The sequence below is a fragment of the Salarias fasciatus genome, chromosome 23 (genome assembly GCF_902148845.1).
Source record: "Salarias fasciatus chromosome 23, fSalaFa1.1, whole genome shotgun sequence".
Lineage (NCBI taxonomy): Eukaryota > Metazoa > Chordata > Actinopteri > Blenniiformes > Blenniidae > Salarias > Salarias fasciatus.
Window position 1 is genome coordinate 21,629,974 of NC_043766.1, and position 20,435 is coordinate 21,650,408.

At 40.6% G+C, this 20,435-nt stretch overlaps 1 protein-coding gene across 1 annotated transcript; it reads left to right on the forward strand.

The window, feature by feature from the left end:
* Window positions 1-3,748: 3,748 nt before the first annotated feature.
* atp8b3 (ATPase phospholipid transporting 8B3) lies at window positions 3,749-20,435 on the forward strand. The gene is made up of 28 exons (XM_030083715.1): window positions 3,749-3,884; window positions 4,672-4,736; window positions 5,136-5,227; window positions 5,367-5,480; window positions 6,376-6,474; window positions 7,120-7,181; window positions 7,668-7,740; window positions 8,006-8,076; window positions 8,648-8,739; window positions 8,843-9,001; window positions 9,969-10,057; window positions 10,148-10,341; window positions 10,566-10,774; window positions 12,908-12,939; window positions 13,144-13,300; window positions 13,601-13,789; window positions 13,906-14,018; window positions 14,458-14,625; window positions 14,951-15,062; window positions 15,187-15,262; window positions 15,353-15,476; window positions 16,125-16,311; window positions 16,428-16,651; window positions 16,739-16,822; window positions 16,930-17,154; window positions 19,162-19,300; window positions 19,556-19,686; window positions 20,229-20,435. The coding sequence occupies exons 2-28, from the start codon at window positions 4,712-4,714 to the stop codon at window positions 20,433-20,435; spliced, it is 3,447 nt and encodes a 1,148-aa protein (XP_029939575.1). The 5' UTR covers window positions 3,749-3,884; window positions 4,672-4,711.

A 20,435-nucleotide genomic window follows, 5' to 3' on the forward strand; every position in this document is an offset into this window, starting at 1 on the left:
GATTTGTGAAGAACTAAAACGCACAAGAGAAAAAGAAAATCCTGTTTCTGCCTGAGGTGACCTTTCAGTAGACTAAGGGATTGTTTCAGAGCCGTTGTTACTTGTCAGTCAGTCGGAGAGGAAAAGATTGTCAGTGGTGAGTTCTTGTTGCAGTTCCCATTCAGTTCGACTAAATATCTTCTTGTTTGATGTGGGCTTTCTTTTCTTTAATTTCCCATGCAGTTATTGAGCTTTGCCATTTTAATCACATCATCTGTGAGTTTTACTCATGTGACAGTTGTTGTCTGTGTGGGCTTTCTCACAATACTGTAATAGTGTATGAATTGACAGCCTCTGCAGTGATGCCAGGATTTTTCTTCATTAGCTTGAATTCAACCTGAATTGTATATTAACACAAAAGATGTTTTTTAATCTTTGAAGAGCAATCAATTTGAAAAAAAAAAAGATAGAAAGAAACATGGTTACAATTTTCTAATCAAATGCTCAGATTAAATTCTCAATTTGCAATGTTAAACAACACAGTTCATTACTTTTATTCTGTGAAATCTATTGGTTCAATGAGGTGGAGTTGCTGCCAACATCTCGGGTTTTAATAGAATGTGATAGCTTTGTTTGTTTATCAAATACTGTCATCCTGTAAACTTTTTCAACCTCACTATAATGTGTCAAACTGTTCACACAAGTGTGACCACCAAGCGACTCATTATCTGTGCTTAATGTAATCGCTTTGTTCACTGCACACTCTAATGGTGTTATCACCTAACCATCGGCGTTCACACATGAACCTGCACTCCACCACACTGCGCGACTGCCTCACACATGTTCTACTTTTAGCAGGTTTCCATATTCTGGGCTCTGTGGCTCAGTCTTAATCTCACATCCCTGATTTCTTTGGTAGCTTTACAATTAGGTCATCTATGGGATGGTTGAGGTCAACATTCGCCATCCTGATTGCAGATCCTTAATTTACAGTCGAGCTGCCAACAACTTTTAACAGGAAGCGGAAGATAGCACCTCCTCACACTCAGTGTGACTTTTGAAGAGCAGCCACATCACAACCCTCCAACCCTGAATGTTGACAAATAAGAGCACTGGCTACCTTTTGACAGCACAGGGCTTTCTCACACTCGCAGAGGTGGTCTAAAGATGATCTGATCCTGTGAGATACAACATGGCAGGAGAACGCACTTTTTCACATTGCATTACATTAAAGGAAACGTAGCCTGTAACTCTGATGGGGTGTTATGTGACAAGGACATTGTGTTTGTTCGCTGTTGGTTGGAGTGAAATGATCACATGTCCAAAAGAATATCATCGTGCTTCATATAAGATCATATTTCATGTTGTCTGATCCAGTTTGGGAATGCAGAAGATGCAAATATGTATTTCAACATACTTTACAGCAACAAGGAATAATCATCACTGTCTTTATTACTTCTTTGAACAAAATGCTTTCTGTCATTGTGCATTGAGGAGCTGCAGCACAGTGGTTACTGTGGTCAGCACTGCACTATTAAAGTCACTCTAGATTTCGCACGTTTGAAAAGTTTCATTCGGTATGTAACAAAAATTTGGAGAAGTTCAACTTGAATTATCCTTCCTCTTCTGTTTGCGTCCTCCACAGGCTGCCGATAAGGTGGCGAGGCTGTGAATCTGAAGTATATGAAGTCAAGAAGAGCAACATAAACATGAACTGGTCAGATCCAAGTGTTTCAAAGACTTCTGTTAACAGCAGGTCCTTAAAATATAATGCAATATTTTCTAAAGATAGTCCTCGTTTTTACTTGCCATTTGATCAATTTGGTATCATTGACAGTCAAAATAAGGTAACTCAATAAAGTACTTAAGACTTGATTTTTTTTAACAGATTACATTTAATGAAATAAACATTTACCTGTTTTGTCTTCTTAGATTTACACTCTGATCACAGCATATGAGGTTTTAATAAAAATATTTTGATATCCTTAGTATTGTTAATTTTGAAATTGGTTGATTATGTGTTAAGTTCCAAAATGGTCTTCTCTCGGCTTAACCAGTAATTCTTTGACTTGTGAGCCACATAAAATAAGTTACTTTAGACTCCTGGTTAGGGTTCAGAGAAATACTGCTTGGCACAAAAAACAAAACAAAAAACAAAAACAAAAACAAACCCAAAAAAACAACTGACATTGAAATAAACATTGCAACAAAACTATTGAATCCAGGTGTATTAATGATAAATCATCCATAAGTTTAAGCTCTGCTATTCAGTTTTTTGGTTGTTGTTTTTTTTTTTCAGCCACCAGCTTGATGCTCAGCCCACAACCACAAGCTCAGAGACAGATTTTATGAATTTTGTTTGCGCGGTTTGCCAATTGTATTGGGCAACGGTTAAACTGTAAAATGAAAAGCCTGGCCTTTTTTGAATGCAATTTGTTTGTGGAGGGTTAAGACACCCCTGTCACATACATTGCCACATCTTCCTAACCACTGTGCTGTACAACCCAGCTGTAAAAATAGATAGGAAAGGTTGGCCTAGATATGCACACACTGCAGCTTACAGACATCTAAAAGAAATTCAGCAGGCATGCTTTCAGGTGTTGATGTGTGGCCTTTGTGGGGGTGACTGCGCTTAAGGAAGACAAATGAAACAAAGAGATATGAAACCACAAATACTACATTTAACTGACAAACAGTGTACTTCAGTGAGCTCCCTGTTGCGTAGAGTTACTATTGTCTAACACATTCACACACTGTTTGACCTTCATCTGATGGTTTACGTGCAGTGGGGACTTGCCTCCAGCAGGTGGCATTAGATGCATTAAAAAGGGTAGGAGGAAGGCCAGAGAAAATATTTTTACTGTACCTGATGAGACATGTTCAGTGAAGTCAGTCACTATGTCTTTGTATTTTTGTCACTGGTAAGGAAATATCTTACTAATCAGTTATATACACATTGAAAAGTGAATCTTGTGTTTTATTTTATTTTCCCCTTTTTAATATTGTGTTTTAAAATTGTTAATGTCATATTAATTGTCAAGCCATGGTATGTTTTGCTTTTATTATTGTAAGCAAGTAACAGAAATAGATTTTCCTCAGTCAGGATTGGATTTTATTTTTTATTCATTTGTTTGTTTTAATGATTTTGTTGAGATAAGATTTTCTATCATGTAAACCATTGTTAATAATAAACATAAGGAAATAATTATTTGTGGATGAAGACTGTAACAGAATCAAATAGAATAACAGTGAATGAAGACAAACTTTTAGAGTTGTTCGTGGATTCCTGGTCCAAATTGGAGGCTTCACTGCTTTCACATAGTGGTAAACTGATACTCCTGCTGGAGCTGCTGAGTGAAAGCAGCATTGTGAAACTAAGACTTTCTGGGACGCTTAAGGTATTTGGGTTACTTGAAAACACATATACACACACACTCGCGTACACTCGAACACACACGCACACTCTCAGAGAGAGAGAGAGAGAGAGAGAGAGAGAGAGAGAGAGAGAGAGAGAGAGAGAGAGAGCATTGACCTTTGCTCACTTACTTTGCTTACTTTCTTTCCATGAAATCAGGGACCTGTAATGTGATTTGATGCTCATGCCATGGCCCTGTTTCTTCCGCCCTTCCTTCCTCAGGTAAGACCTATGGGGAGCGCAGGTTGTGATTCAGCCGTCCTCACCTGGGAGAGACAAAGGTGGAGCCAGAGTCATGTTACATCAGGACAAAGCAGGGAGATGAATGGACCTGATTTGGATACAGAAGAGCAGCAGAGAAAAGCTAATGAAAACACTCATGTTAACAAATAACTTTGGTCAGAGGAGGTTAGTGATTGGTGGCGCAGCCCTGTCACCACACAGCAGGAGTTGCAAGAGGACGACAGAACAGTAGGAGAAGAGGATGCAAGTGAGTATAGGGTGTTTTCTGATGTATGTGGGTGTGTTTTTCTATGGCAGTGTTACTATTTCCTGCAGCACAAACCAACTTTACGAATAGTTGGAAACGCTGTTTTAAAATTATGCTCAAATTTGTGGTTCTCTGTTACTTTTTAACAAATTTAATTCATTATTTGGTTGTTGATCAGATGTTCCATTGACAGTCATTAGTTATTATTCAAATGTTGATTGATATGCTTTGACAGTGTTGTCAAACATCACAGGCTTGATGCAAATGATTGGGTCAGAGCAGATATAGGTTTCAGTCTCAGCAGTGTTACTCATTCTGGACCCAGCAAAGATCCAGCTTGAAGAATCAGTTAATTTCTCAGTATTTCATCATACTGACAACCAAGCACTCTCAGTTTACCTCAAGAAAACTGGCTGAGCTGAGTAGAGGTACGGCTGGAGAAAAGGTATGAATCAGCAGCACTGACTTTTGACCTTCTGCATGACAACATGCCCGGATGTGTTGTATAAGTTCAGGATTGTAATTAATTTTCATTATGCATAAATTGTTTAGAAATTCAATTGAGAGATTTAAAAAAAAAAAAGTTCTAGTGGTCCTTATTATTTGGACTGTATTCGATTAGTTCCTCCTTTTCTTTTTTTGAGGTTTTGTGGGATATTTTTGATTAGATGTGATTGGTCAAACATCTAATGATGTAAAGACTTCAAAAGGATTATTAAAGCTACTGTAGTTACAAGACTAATGAATATGGTTGGGCATAAGTTTTCTGTGTTTGAACTTCCTGCAGCTTAACTGGAGTCCATTAACACTGTAGTCTGCCGAGCACCATGGCAAAGGAAGGCTTTGAATCTGGTATGTTGTTCATTGTTCATATTTCTATAATTTGCTCAGTTTCTACCCTGCTACAGCTGTCTTTTTACCTCAATATGCAAAGTAAGAACAATTAAGGGAGTAGCTTAAGTCTTCGTCTTTAAATATAAAAAGAGTGTATTACTGGTATCCATCACTACAAAATATCAGTTTTGTGTGCACTCTACACAGTTTTTATTTATGTCTTTAGCATATGCTTTTAGCTTTTTTATTTTTTTTTCCTCCCATGAAGCTCTAAGTGGGGTGATATACCAGCCCCTTGAGATATGGTTAGCAGAAGTATGCTGCATACACCATTGTATTAATACACATGCACACACATCCATCTCTCTACAAATGACTGCATGCAAATGGACTGAGAGCTGACGGTGTGTCTGGCAGGCCTCACGTGGGAAGTGCTGGCAAACAGACACCACTACCACAAACACAAACAGAAGAAGTCCTTCCTGTGCTTCCATTGGGGACGATATGCAGTGAGTCAGTCACACGTGCACACACCTGTTGGCACGCTAATACATTTAGGCATATGTTAATGTGTTGACATGTGTGAATTTCCCTTGTGCTCCTTCATGCTGCACTAACTCCTAAGTGACTCTCCCCTTTGGTTGCTAGGACAATGTGATACGCAGCCACAAGTACTCCCTGCTGACCTTCCTGCCGCTAACACTGTATGAACAGTTCCAGCGAGCAGCCAATCTCTATTTTCTGCTCATGCTGGTGTTGCAGGTAGTATGAAGTCTCAGCTTTTACCACACAATTCAAATTACATACATATTCATGTTTAAAAAAAGAAATAAAATCAAAATCATAATTGCAATCTCAGGATTTAGCCTGATCACAAAGAACACCTTCTTTCATTCACATTTTTGGGATAGAAAAGCGTTCACTTTGAATAAACAGACACATATGGTTTCTCAAATCATTTGTGATATTTTTTTAAATAAGTAAAATAAAAGACACACACACACACACACACACACACACACCCAGCCAGAGAGAGAGAGAGAGAGAGAGAGTACGAGCACCAAAGTATGAGCAAAGTCCAGCATACCTTAGCCTGTTTAACTTGAATGAGGAGCTAATATGCCGAAGGAGGTGAGACTCTGATGCTTTAGCAGTGGAAACTGCTACAGAATGCAGCAGTAACGCACAATCACAACAGTCATGCAAATACTGACAAATCCTCTGAAAGTCTAAAAAAAAAAAAAAATAATGATAATAATAATAATAATGTACTGAGTTGTCCAGTAAATGTAAATCTCCCAGTAGGATCGATGATACGGGCAGCATGCGAACTACAACTTTTAGGTCAAGTCTACAACACTTTGAGGTGTCTGGTCAGTGTCGAAGCCACTTTAAACACCCCGGGACACTTGGTCTTACCGAAGATAATAGGGTGAGATGTTTCGTGCTCCGCAGAAATCTCCAACAAGACACATATCCACCAAGTTTACAAAGCACAGATTTACAATAGAATAGAATAGAATAGAATAGACTTTATTGATCCCAGAAGGGAAATTGTTCCAGTAATTAACTGAGGGATTCTGCCATTTCGTTTCAGTGTTTGTTGAGAGTGTTTTCGTTTCTGTAGAAAGTGCTCAGATCTGCATGTGCTTTCCAGAGTATCCCCATCATCTCGTCCATACCGTGGTACATCACCATGATCCCGCTACTCTTTGTACTCAGTGTGAAAGGAGTGAAAGACATCGTTCACGACATGGTACGACCGCCAACCCTGCTTATCTCTTCCTGACCGTCTCTATGAGGGATGCTTGGATGCATTGTATTTCTCAGCTGGATGTATGCGGTCTTACGAGCATGCATGAATTTAAATGCAAATATATGACCACCTTCACATATGCAATGATGCTCTTGGCACTTAGCAATGTACGCACTCTTTTCTCCCCTTCATTGTCCTCATTGACTCCTTGTCCTCTCCTCATTGACAAAACCAGTCATCCCAGTAGCATTAATTTTCCCCCCTATCATTAAAGCTTTTCCTTTTAAATGCAGGCGTGATGTTTTGCATGGAGAATTCTCTGGTTAAGTGCATCACTGAGTTACGGTCGTTAACAGCTCTGGGTGAAACACTTGCTTGACCCCTCTCTATTGACTAATCATTTAGTGGAGGGTGTAAATCTTCCAGTTGGTGTCACTGTAGAGCCCTGTAATGGCATTTCTCCTTTCTCCTCGCTGCTGTCCAACCTTTCACCGCCACTCTCACTCCCTCTCACACACTCTCTGTCTATCACTCTTATCTTGCCTCCTTGTCACATCTACCAACCCGTCTCAATCATCTCTTTCATTCACTTTTTCACCCTTTTTCCACTGCTCATCTGTGTCTCTGTCCTCGTCTCTGGTCCAGGAGAGAAGGCGCTGTGACTCTGAGATTAACGCCAGGCCCTGTGAGATACTTGCTTCCCAGAGGTGAGGACAAAGGCAATGTGTTATTCTCTCCGGAGTCAGGACAGCTCCATTTTGAAACAGTCAAATGCATCTCTAATGAAGTGTGAATGAGTGAATCCCTGGATGGCTTCTTTGCCCATTAAAGCCCAGAAAATCAGCGCATCATTTCTGTGCAGATGTTAGACACAAATATAAGATAACAATAGATGTTAATATCAGGTTCAGAGCTGTGTGGATTAAAGTGTGTTGTCATCACTACCTTGCAAAGTGAAAATACCACACACACGCACACACACGCACACACACGCACACACAAATTATAGGAAATTATAGATAGCCTGTGTTGTGTGTTTTTAACAAATACAGTTTCATAATTGATGAGTTTAAAAATAAAATGTGTTGTATTAATTACAGTTTATGTTATATAACAAAATTATGTGTATATCCAGTATATTTAAAATTTCCAACATTATAACACATTAATTTGGTAGCGTTTTTATCTTTCAGTTTTAAAACAGTACAGTGGAAGGATCTGCATGTGGGAGATGTGGTCCGAATCCACAAAGGCCAAGTCATCCCTGTGAGCTTCACAATTTTGAAAATATATTAAGAGTACATGTGGTTTGTCTATTGTTGATCAGTTTCTGTGGTAGAATGAGATTGTATTAAATTGATATTCACACAGTTATTTAAAATTCATCATACTTTTAGAGGAGTGTTATCCTTCAGCTGAACTTTGAAAGATTTGTTAATTCTCAATGCACATAATGATGTGCGTTTCTAATAAGTTTCATCTTACCATGTTTTGTTATTCAGTTTTGTCTTGCTTTTACTCGTCATCCTAGGCAGATCTTCTGCTTCTGTGCAGTTCCGAGCCTCACAGCTTATGCTATGTGGAGACAGCTGATATTGATGGGTAAGAAAAACAATGAAACCTCAACATGTTTCATGCAATGTTCTCTTCCCTCCTTTTTTCATTTTGGACAATGTATGTAGACATGTATGCAGAAACCCTTTTCTTTTTTTTCTTTTTTTTGTGCACATTGTAAACATTTTTTAAAAGGAATAAATCCACAATTAACAAGAATAATTCAAACTATGCAATCAAACCAACACACTGACTGTATGTAATGCTGACTACCACAGCAATATTCCAAGAGATTAAAAAGAGATAGAAGAATTTTCTATTTTAAAGATGACCGTCAGTGCCATTAGGAAATGAACAAACAATTGTGATGGACATGAGTAACAGATGTGAAGTAGTCTTTTTAATATATTTAGCTTTATACTGCTTGATGCTCTAAACATTGTTATCAGAGTTGGTGCAGACGAACCCTTGAAACAATATATACAGCTTCAGTCCTCTTAAAATTTAGATTTCTTATCTAGTTTTTGAACAGCATACTAGTTTCTTGTTTGTAATGAAATTGTCAATGGCATCTGCAAACTTTGAGCAATTCTTTTTTTTTCTCTACTTCTCCACTCAGTGAGACCAACCTCAAGTTCCGGCAGGCACTTAGTGCTACACACACCGAGCTGACCTCTCACCCGTCTGAGGAGGCCCTCAGTGCCTTTGATGGTGAAAAATGTTTTCTGTTCAAGAATCCATCCTATACGCTCTTAAAAACACCAAATCTGCCTCCTTCCACTATGAGAAAATGAAAACGATTGTCTTGTTGCAGGTGTTGTGCTTTGTGAGGAACCAAACAATCGCCTGTACACCTTCAGAGGTCAGCTGCAGTGGCGAGGAGAGTGTCTTGTCCTGGACAACGACCACATCCTCCTGAGGGGAACAGTCCTACGCAACACAGACTTTGCCTATGGACTGGCTGTATACACGGGTAAGAAGAAGAACTCGTTTTCAGAGGAGCAGAGATGGTCACGTTTGCTATGGATTTTGTATTCCGGAAAAGGAATTTATGGTCATTAATTGAAGGCTTGTGTCGCGTCCAAAATGAAAGTCAATTAAAGAGGGTAAAACAAGTTTATGTGCCTTGTGCAGTAAATCAGAGTAACACTAAGTCTGTAACAAAAGAATTAAATGATGCCGAACCATATATTATGACGATGCTATATACAATGAACCGTACAACGACCGTTTTCATAATGTGAAATGCAGTGTATGACTCATTAAGGCGCTTAAGTACCTACGTCTTGCAGCTGTGTCGTAAGTATGAGTGTGTTGCCGTCTGGCAGATTACAAGCTTCTTCTGTCTTTTAAGTGATCATTGATCGGATATTACTGGACCAGGCAGAGGTGCCGTGGATGTCAGAGCTGTGACCCTTTCAGTTCTGCTGAAGCAGATCAATAGATCAGAGATGGGTTTCATGCCTTTCATCAGAAACTGTCTATTGGTGTGACCCCAGTTTAGCCCGATTATAACTCGAACCAACCTCACACTTGACACAACCTTCTTTAAGTTAAACAGGATCAGAGTTGACATAATGTTGCTGTAGTAGGACTAAGTTGGAATCAGTGTTCTGCCCTTGAATGGCTCTGTCATTTTTACACATGAAGTTCAATGTCTTTCAACATTCTATGTGAGATTGAGACAACATCACCGGAAAACATAATGTGATACTTTATTGATCCCTCCGAGGAAAATTCTCTCTTCCGCTGACCTCTTCGCACCAGGGTCAGACACCCCCGAGCTGGTAGGGATTCAGTATCTTGCTCAAGGGCACATCAGCAGAAGCTTGCTGACACGGGGGCTTGAACTCTCACCCTCTGGCTGCAGGATGGTCTTCTGACTCACTTGGCCGGGCCACTGCAGCGATAGCATCTGATAGTTGTCTGTTTTATGCCAGGCGCGGACACTAAGATCCTGAAAAACTGTGGGAAAGTGAGAATGAAGACGACTCAGATGGAAAAACTTTTCAACAGAGTGGTGATCGGGGTGAGTGGGTAAAGGGCAGGGGGATGACAAGCGTGAGGCATTTTACAGAGCTGTAAACTGTGTGTGTGTGTCTATATTCTGGATTTCTAGATAATCCTGTCTCTGCTGTTGGCAGCTCTGCTCCTTGCCATTGCCAGCGGCGTGTTTTCAAGTCAGGTCATGAGCCAGACAGAGTTGCTGTCTGCTCTGGTGGTTAACGGCAATCCAGTGTACAACGCTTTCGTCATGTACTGGAGCTACATGATCCTCCTCAGCCCAGCCATGCCCATGGCGCTCTACATCACGTTAGTTCCATCTACCACACTGCAATCATTTGTGCTTGTGGGTGGGCAGGAAGGTGGGAAGTTTGTGTTTCTGTTGAGTTTTACGCGCGCGTGTGTGCATGTGTGTGTGTGTGTGTGTGTGTGTGTGTGTGTGTGTGTGTGTGTGTGTGTGTGTGTGTGTGTGTGTGTGTGTGTGTGTGTGTGCGTGTGCGTGTGCGTGCGCGTGTGCGTGTGTGTGTGCGCAGTTTTGAGATGATCCACACAATCCACAGCCTCTTTATTGCCTGGGATGTGAACATGTACTGGCAGCAGGACGACAGACCGGCCCAGGCCAGGAATACCTCTCTGAATGAAGAGCTTGGCCAGGTTGAATACCTGCTGAGTGACAAAACAGGGACACTGACCCAGAATCGTCTCCTCTTCCGACAGTGCTGCGTAGCAGGGGAGATCTTTGGTAAGAAAACAAAGTCACTGATTACTGGTTGCTAAGTCAGAATTATCTCATGAGCTAACAAAAAGAGGGGGGGGGGGGATCCCTAAACATTTAGTATTATATTTCTTCAGTTAGTTATAATTAAAACTGTACACGTATGAATTAATAGATAGGATTCCATTTGTCCAAGACCCAGGCAGGGGATGTATGGAGGAAAAAGAAGCCAAGAAATCCCTGCTCCCTCCACCTCTACAAGCTCTTCTGTTTTAACCCCAAGCTGATACCTGACCATATGAGACATAATCCCTCTGGCCCATCCTTAGGGCTTCCTTGAAGTTTGATCGAGACTGGCAAAACTATTGGAGGCAGTAGTCTGGGTTCATCATAATCAGAACCAACGTACCTCTCTCCTCAATGTGGAAGAGAAGTTGTTTGAAACTGATGGTTAAGCTCCACGTCCCTATCATGAAGAGTAACGCCTTCCACCCTGTGGAGAAAACTCATTTCAGCTGCTTGCTTCAGCTGACCATATTGCTGCTGCTACCTGCCTGAATCCAGCCGGACTCACGATCCCTCTTCTCATCACTTGTGGAAAAAAACTGTCCTTCTCTTCCCTGCTATCTTTTTCTGTATGTCGATCACACATGAACGCAGACTTGGAGGTGTGAGACCTCATTAAAATTGTGCTCCAGTCTTTGACGGTCTCTATGCTGACGTGGAAATGAGGCTCCAACCGATATTCAAACCTAAGATTGAGAAGAAACAATGCCTATATTGTCCTGGCTGTGGAACCAGGGGCCAGTTCTCACCCTCTGACAAGTGTTCAAATCAGTTTTTATTAATAAAATAAAAAAAAAAAAAAAAAAAAAGAAGAAGAAGAAGAAGAAAAGCCAGCATTCTGCAGAATGCAGGATTCTTCCTAACACTGAGAATCTTGTCCTCATACATTAGAAGTTATTATTAGAGATGCTTTGCTCTTCAAAAAGTCAGCAGTGCCATATTCAGATTCCTGCTGCTACCCTGCTACAAAGAGACAGTTTAATACAAAGAGTTTCTTTGTCCCGTTCGCTTCTCAAGTGACACTTTATCATCTTGACTATCAGCTATCAATAGGTGAATATTATCAAGCATAAAGGTCACATCTTTGAAAGAAAGATTGCTTTCCACCCATGCATTCACACACAATGTTCTGCTCAGCAACTGTAGAGAGGGAGTCTGAAACATCAAATGATATCATGGTATTTTATAAAACTCCCATTTATGCCAAGTACTTCTATAATTTTTTTTTTCCAATTTCAAACAAAGAACATAAGAAAGAACCAATGATTTATCAACAGAATAAGTCAAATGCTTTGTAAATCAGTGGCAGCATCAGTGACCTCTGATGAGTAAGTTTTGTTCATCACTGACATCTATGCAATGTCTAGAGAATTTTTTTTCATTTCAGTGCCTCTGTCAGTATATTCCAGACGTCTAGATATCCAGACTTTGGTCTTTATGTAATTCAGATGAGGCGGACTAACATCAACAGGCCATTTTCCCTCTGTGTTCCTTTAAGTTCGCTTATGTTTCATAGCATGAAGATTTATGCTGAATTCTGTGTATTGACCCACACAATTTCTGCTTTTAGATATTTAATAATGGACATTTTAACAGTAACAGGAACATTTTAACTTAATAACTAGAAGTTCCCCGAGCGCAAGAAGCAAAGCTCGTGCGTTGGCTTACAGTAAACCGCAGCCTGCTCTGGGGAAATAACCTCACATGAACCTCGGATTAATCCCTTTCCTCCGCAGAGACAACCAGAGTCACTTAACATGCTCATACACAACAACCACCTTGCCAACCAATAAATATTTAACACCAGCTCTGCCCACAGAAGACAAACTGTAACTGACACCTTGTCAGAATCACCAGAATCACATCAACCAGTTTGTCTGAGAAGATTGCTGTTCCATTTCCTTTTTTCTTTCTTTCATTCTCCATCTTATTCTTTTCAAGCAACTGTTTTTATATGGGGTTCTTTTAATTCAATTTGTATATAGTATGTACAACACATGTTAGTCCGTTTTATCGTTGCTGTTTTTTCCTCATCTTAAATCCATTTCTAAATCATTTTGCGAATCTTTCAAACCAATAATTTCTCATTCACAGGTGATGCATCAGTCAGAGCAGAAGATTTTGAGGTACCATATAAGCACACATCTGTGTTTGTATTTTCATTCTGTTTTGTTCGTTTTCCACCTGGCTCTGCATTGTGTGACTTGACTTAATGTTTGTGTCTAGTCTTGCTTCAAGTTACACGCTGTGTGATCATTTTGAACTTCCAGATATTTGATAGATGCTGTGGTTCCTTAGAACAGCCCCGTGTTGTTTTTTTCATTTTTCAGCCCATGGATTTGAGCTGGAACTCATACTCATGTGGAGGTCTGTTCATGTCGTCTCCAAAACTAGTGGAGCGACTTCGAGAGCAGCAGTGTCCAATGAGCAGACAGTTCATCACCGCTCTGGCTTTGTGCCACACTGTCATGGCAGTGTGGAGCAATGGTGAGATTAATCATTTCGTATTCTTTGTGGTCCATTCTGAAGTACTTCTATCGTCATTATTAAACTCGTCTCGATATGAAAATTCAGGCATTTAATTATAAACACATTGCGATTCACTGACAAGTGCAATCTCAGACACCGCTTGCGTATTGTTAAGTAACTCAAAAGTTGTTTTCAGTTCTTACATCATAAGCTTTATTCAGCAGTCTGATATAATTTCTTACATGACAGTAACTGACTGATACAGCAGCCCATTCCTGTGAGACGACATGTTTACCTCTGCCTCATCTCTGTCTGCAGAGATTCCAGTTTACCAGGCTGCATCCCCAGATGAGGAAGCCCTTGTTGGTGCAGCCAGAGAATTAGGCTGGGTCTTTCTTAAAAGGTCAAGGGATTTTATTGTCATCTCCGAGCTGGGTGTTGTCCGCCAGTATCAGCTGCTAGCGCTGCTGGACTTTACCAGCAAGAGGAGACGTATGTCTGTACTGGGTGGGTAGGGAACTGTTCTGTCTGGAGCGATTCCATCACTCTGCCTCCACAAAACAATCTCTTGTCGTCTGTTACATATTTACCTGTTTACAGACTGGCTCTCTGTCTTTTTGCAGTGCGGGAGCCAGACGGTGGGCTAAAGCTGTACTGTAAAGGAGCAGATATTGTCATCATGGAGAGGCTGCAGAACGACTGTCCGTTTATGGAAAGGACTGAAAAAGCTCTGGAAGTAATGTCCTACACTTCACTGTTATTCCTTATTAATGTAATTCTTTCAGAATAGCTAAACTGAGTATAAAGAAGTCTTTTTAAGAGGAGCAAGTGAAATAGTCAGAGATTGTCTAGTGATATTTCATTTTTGTGACTGGGATGTGCACATGTCAAAATTGATTTAATGTACACTATCGCTATTCAATGCCATTTGTCTCCCTCCTATGTGCGCCAATGAGAGTAGTTAAAGATCAATTAAAAGTTCTTGATCAATAATCTATAGGGCTTGAAACAAGGATGAGGCCAGTCATCTCCACTTTCAATCTAGTTTAGCGTCTGAGACATAGCCGTGTGTGACAGAAATGTTCATTTTGTCCTCAAACCTCCACCCTTGTGAAACTGACTGCATGCAAAACATTGCAGCCTACTAAATGTCGTTTTAACCTTTACTCTGTCAGGTGTTTGCAGAGAACTGTCTGAGGACGCTGTGTGTTGCAGTTCGATCTGTTCCTGAGGCAACATGGGAGGAGTGGAGCAAAACTCTGGTCGAGTCTGCTACCATGGTGACCTCTGACCGCGAAGCAGTGCTGGAAAAGCTGTACGATCAGATGGAGAGAGACCTGTTGGTGAGCTCTCGCTGACTGTGATTTTATATGTTTATTGTCATTCCTTCATTTAACGCAGGCCGACTGCTCCATATTGAAAGCCCAGTGTTGATAATTCTTTATTATTAACATTGTGCTACAAGGTTTCTGCCCCTTACTTTTCCCTTAAAGTGAGTTTTGTGTGTGTGGAACATCACTCCAATTTTGGGCTCTTTCAGATCTTGTTTTGTCTTGTTGTGGCCTTAAAAGTTAGCCTGTTATGGCTTTCCTTCCCTGTTACTGCCGCTCTACATGTGGAGTAAAGTAACTGTAGATTGTGAAGATTTAATAGAAAAATGTCTCATAGCTTCTGGGTGTGACGGCAATAGAAGACCAGCTTCAGGATGGAGTTCCTGAAACCATCGCTCTTCTTCAAGAGGCTGGGATTAGAGTATGGGTGCTGACGGGAGACAAAAAAGGTACTGTGACACACAGCAGAGGATGCAGATTCATGATGATCAAAAGTTGTCATCAGTTGTAAAGAACCGTCACTGAAGCATTTGCTGTTGGGATTTTTTCCCCCTGACCGACCTGCGGGCTTAGAGACGGCAGTGAACATCGGATATTCTTGTAGACTACTTGATCCTGATGACCGATTACTAGAGTGGCAGGACCTGAGGTTAGTAACACACACACACACACACACACACACACACACACACACACACACACACACACACAGCATCATGACCTTTGTTTCACCCTTCAGACAAATACTTCAGTCTCCATATCCACAAGTCAGCTTCCAAAATGCCAAGCAGACAGAGATGTGGGCTGAGAACACCGGAATGGCCAAGGCCAAAACTGCCATAGTCCTCACCGGATGTGAGCTGGTAAGCACCGCCCAAGACTGTAAACAAAGAACGAAGAATGCCTATATTTTTCCCATGTTCTCAATATCCACTCATATAGAATAAATAGCTTCTTTTTTAATGAAACTTTTTTATTGTTTTTCGCTGCAGCCCTTCAGTGCAGCCTGTTAATTAATCATCTGTCTGAAACAAGTTGTGTTCCTTTCAGATGTTTCCTGTGCAGCTTGTTTGCTTGTTTTCCTTGCTGGTTAACGTAAAGAGCCTTTCAGCAGTGTGACTTTAATTTCACATCAGCCTCAACACTTTGGCTGCTGTTGTTGTTTCACGAGCAATTATAAATTATAAGTTATATTTATAACATTTATTCACATATGCTGATACTGAACGTGTATTTAAAAAATGCTAAAATTGACAGATGGGTTCTGTTTTAGGCTTAAAGTTTTCAGAATGAGATTTCTTTGCAGTCATTGCACTGTTTGCTTTGTGTTCTCAAGCCAGGCAATCACATCTCCCTTATTTTCTAATACTGGACTGACCACTAAGGGGAGAGACATCAAAACGACTTCAACATGTTTTTTTGCTGGAGGCACCGTTAAAACCTAAGAGCAAACATGACTACCACCAAGCTGAACTATTTGGTGTTATTTGTTTGTTTGTTTGTTTTCACAGACAGAATTGCACCAGAGACCAGAATGGGGGGCCACGTTCATGAAAATAGCAGAACAGTGTCAGTCTGTGCTGTGCTGCCGTGTGACTCCTTCACAGAAGGCTGATATTGTGTCTCTGGTCAGGAAACACACCCACGCAGTCACAATGTCCATTGGTGATGGTGCCAACGATGTTAACATGATTAAAAGTAGGTCCTATGACTTAACATGGAAATGACAAAAAATGTAAATTGTACAAACTGAATTCTGTGTTGTTTTTTTTTATCTCCTCTTATATATTTATTTTGTCTTTTTACATCTCCAGCTGCTCACATTGGTGTGGGATTGGCTGGGTTGGAAGGGGGGCAGGCCGTGCAGAATGCAGACTACGCCTTGTCCCAATTCAAGTTTCTGCAGAGACTCCTGCTCGTCCATGGCCGCTGGTCGTATCGTCGCATCTCCACCTTCCTCTGCTACTTCCTGTTCAAGACCTGTGCCTTTGCTCTTGTGAATGTTTGGTTTGGCTGCTACAATGGCTACAGTGCTCAAGTTAGGAACACTCGCAATACTTAAAAGTACACAAAGCCTCGTAGTTTCGTTATGAACCGGTGCTAAATCACTTAATTTCTTTCACAGTACTTGTATGAGAGATGGTTCATCGCTTTCTACACTGTTTTCTACACAGCAACACCAATAATGTGTGTTGCCATTTTTGAACAGGTAAGATTGTTTGTGTGTGTTTTTCCTTATTGTCTTGTTTTACTTTTTGGGTGAAATGCCAGAGAAAGTGAGAAACATGAGGGTAAAACTTTCTGTTTGCCTCCTAGGATACAAGTGCTGAGAACAGCTTGAAATTGCCCGAGCTTTACAAGTGTGGCCAGAGACAGGAGCTGTCTAGCCCTCTGAAGATGTGCCTGTCACTCCTGTATGCTGTCTACACGTCACTCGTTCTCTTCTTCATCCCGTGTGGAGTTTTTTACAACACGGCATTTGACCGACAGACTATGTCAGTCACCGTTTCCATGGCAGCCACATTCACTGCCACAGTTGAGGTCAGGATCCTATTTTCATGGAGGTCACCTTGTGTTACTTATGTGTTGCTGACATCGGTCAAAAGAATGAGAGCAAAATATTCAATTCAAGATCATAGAAATTAAATTAGAGTTACTCTGGAGCATTAAGCACAAAACACTTACAACACGTGTTGTTTTATTTGTTTTTGAACTTATTGCTGACTTACAGTAATAGATATAACATAAAAGTTCCCATAACATACATTGCTGGGCAACATGTTTTGACAAATATGACAAATTGTCAGAAAGTAAGAACATGATATGAATAAGTATTATGTGTTGTATTTCTCATCACTTCAGTTGATGCCGAGTGAATTAAAAGAAGTGAAGAAGAGAATTTAGTGCCGCTTCTCTTTGCATCCACTAGTGTCCCGGTAAAGCTGTAGACATGAGGTCTCAAACGTTTTTAAGCTCAGCGACCGCACACAAACGAATATCATCATAAGTGGCTTGACTGTTTTGCCCTTTCCTTGGACAGATTGGAGCCTCTTGTAGGCTGATGTTGGCCTGATTTTGGGTCTTATATTTGGCTCGCCTCCTACAGAAAACAGGAAAGTTACCAAAACCATATGTTATAACTGAGAGCAGATTTTCTGTGGATGCAGACTGACTCTCATTTACATCAGTCTCCTCATGTAATTCCGAAAAGATTGCATGATGTTGGAATCAGAACCAAGATTACACTTTATGACATTGGCAGTATGATTAGGATTGTTCTATGCAGACTAAGTCTGGAACCAGTCAGATAATTTAGTCCTTGGTTAAGTGGTATACTAGGATTCCTTTCAGACATGCTTAAAAAATTCTACAGCCCTTTATATTATTAAATTATGTATTTATTCAAAATTATGCAAATAGATTGTATGGTTTACATCTCCAAGAAGTTATATAGATCAATACATTATTGCCAGAGTTATAAAGAGATTAACATTGGTATGCATGATAGCATATCAGAGTCAATCAAATTGTTTTTCATTCTAAGAAGGCAATATTTATTTCTTCTTCTTTGATAACTGGAATTTTTCATAATTACGTGATGGAGCCGCTGTACTGTTGAGGCAACATTGCTGCATCGGGATTAACACTTTCACCGAGGCTTGTGTGTGTGCAGTGTGTAGGTCTCAGCTGTGACTGAGTGAACACACTTCCTCATGAAGTCCGTCATAACATCAAGTTGGATAAAGTGAGCACTGAAGATGGATGAACATACGGCATTTCATTGTCTGTCATCCAGGTTGAGCTTAGCCGCATTACCTTAGGCTAACCCAAAATAGCGAGGAAGACCATCACTCTTGCAAAGCCACAGAAATTACAGTTGTTGAAATTAGAGTGAGTTTAAGATTGTGTTTGCTTTTGGACTCTGGAAGAAACGTCTCTCAGACAAAGCAATAACATGAACGCCACAAAAACAGGCTTTGGAGCCAGCAGGTTCAAAATAGAGATCTAAACTAATTACTGCTGTGCCAATGTATCAATCCACCCAACTCCTGCAACACTATATCCAACTTAAAGGGGCTGTGACCTACCCCAGCTGAATATGTTGAATATAGGGTACTCCTGACAGATCACCAATAAACCTCAAACTTTTGCACAAGTATGTATGTAGAACATGCAAACTCCACACATAGGGGACCCAAGCCCAAACTCAAGGTAGGGATATGTCACTGTAAGGTACATGGAGGTGCAGACCACCGATTCTGTCTGGTTCTGTTTTAGTTGATCCTTAATCGTGGATTGTGTTGTATTCTGGCTTCTCTGCCCAAGTTCAAAATATTTTGTGCGAATGTTATTTTTCTGTGATATTACTGTCAGAAATTATGTTAAAAAGAAGATTATTTCCTCTAAATGACAATGTCCTGAAAAAAAATTAACATGGGCAGTGAGATTTATGAATCTCGTTGTTTTTGTTGTTGCCGTTGTCATATCAACAGCGCTGTCTATACAGTCACCACTTTTTACTTTAATAACAGTGTTTGTGTTTCTCAGGTTCTGATGGTGACCAGATTTTGGACCAAGTACAATATCTTGGCGGTGTGTTTCTCTGTGGTGATGTTCTTCATCTGTTCAAGGATCACACAAAGTCCAGGCCTCTACCAGAGAGCACCCAGCGACTATACCTACATCGGTACATTTACACTCATCTCAGTCTCATTTGTTAACCTGTAACCTGATGAAAATCTTTCAGATTGAGCACGTTCAACCATCTCATCCCTGAAAGATCTACAGTTTAGTTTAAACTGACACAAACATGCAACACCCACATAAAGCCTCGCTCTAATTGTTCTAAATGTTGTCTACTTTTAAACAGTGTGAAGAACCTTTGTATCTGTCTTCATTTCTGTGGGCAGGGAGCATTGTTCTTTACATTTGTTTTCAACAGGAGTGTCAGAGAAGGCCTTCAGAGAACCTGTTGTATGGCTCACTGCCCTGCTCACTACCTGGACAGCTTTTTTACCGTCGCTGACGTTCCACGCCTTCGAAATCATTTCCACTGCTCAGAAGAAACACAAGGTGAAGTATTTGCATGTTCCAGAGGGTGTAACAGCACAACTTAGTCTCTCTCTCTTTTATTTTTTGCAAGTCATACTTTTAATTTCACTCTCAGAAATGAAGTTGTAGCAACAAAAAGACACACATGCAAAAGATCTTATGAGACAATAATGAACATAAAGACAATGTCACACATGCCAGTAAGAACCTGTAAGAACTCACTGAGTTCTGCTACACTCAGTGATGATGCTCTATACTGGGTGAATGTTGTCAGAAAGGAGGTCTTCCTCATTTCTCACACGAGCAAAATTGAGCAACAGCGGAGAGAAATAATTGTTCCAAAAAATGTAATCTTCAGTAGTGCCAGATTAAAAAAATGAGGGGGAGTTAAAGTAATAATCAACAGAGCACAAGCTAATGAGACCAGGAGCCACAGTGCAGGAGGACTGATGAAAGACTATTTCGTTGACGTTTTATTGGGGAAAACTGGACAATCTAATTTGTTTGTGGATGTGAGCTTGGAAAATGGTCACTAAAGTCATTCTTACCTGACTGTGCTCTAGGTCCACAGTGTCTCACCTCACCCAGTGGAGCTCAGGTCAAAGTTCAGAAGGGGGTCATTTCACCGCCGTTCCTCTTATGCCATCTCTCAAGGAGCCCAGCCTGAATGCTTTATCACTTCATCAACCAGTGTCAGCAGCGCTGCGCTGTCGGTGGGTAACGTGGTGACGACTCACAAGGCCAACAAAAATGCGAGAAGCCCTCCATAA

Bases quoted from the DNA above. Each gene is read 5' to 3' on its own strand.
- atp8b3 (XM_030083715.1), top strand. From the start codon at position 4,712: ATGGCAAAGGAAGGCTTTGAATCTG. The intron at 4,737-5,135 runs GTATGTTGTTCA...TGTGTCTGGCAG, and splicing joins AAAGGAAGGCTTTGAATCTG to GCCTCACGTGGGAAGTGCTG. The intron at 14,019-14,457 runs GTAATGTCCTAC...TTACTCTGTCAG, and splicing joins GGACTGAAAAAGCTCTGGAA to GTGTTTGCAGAGAACTGTCT.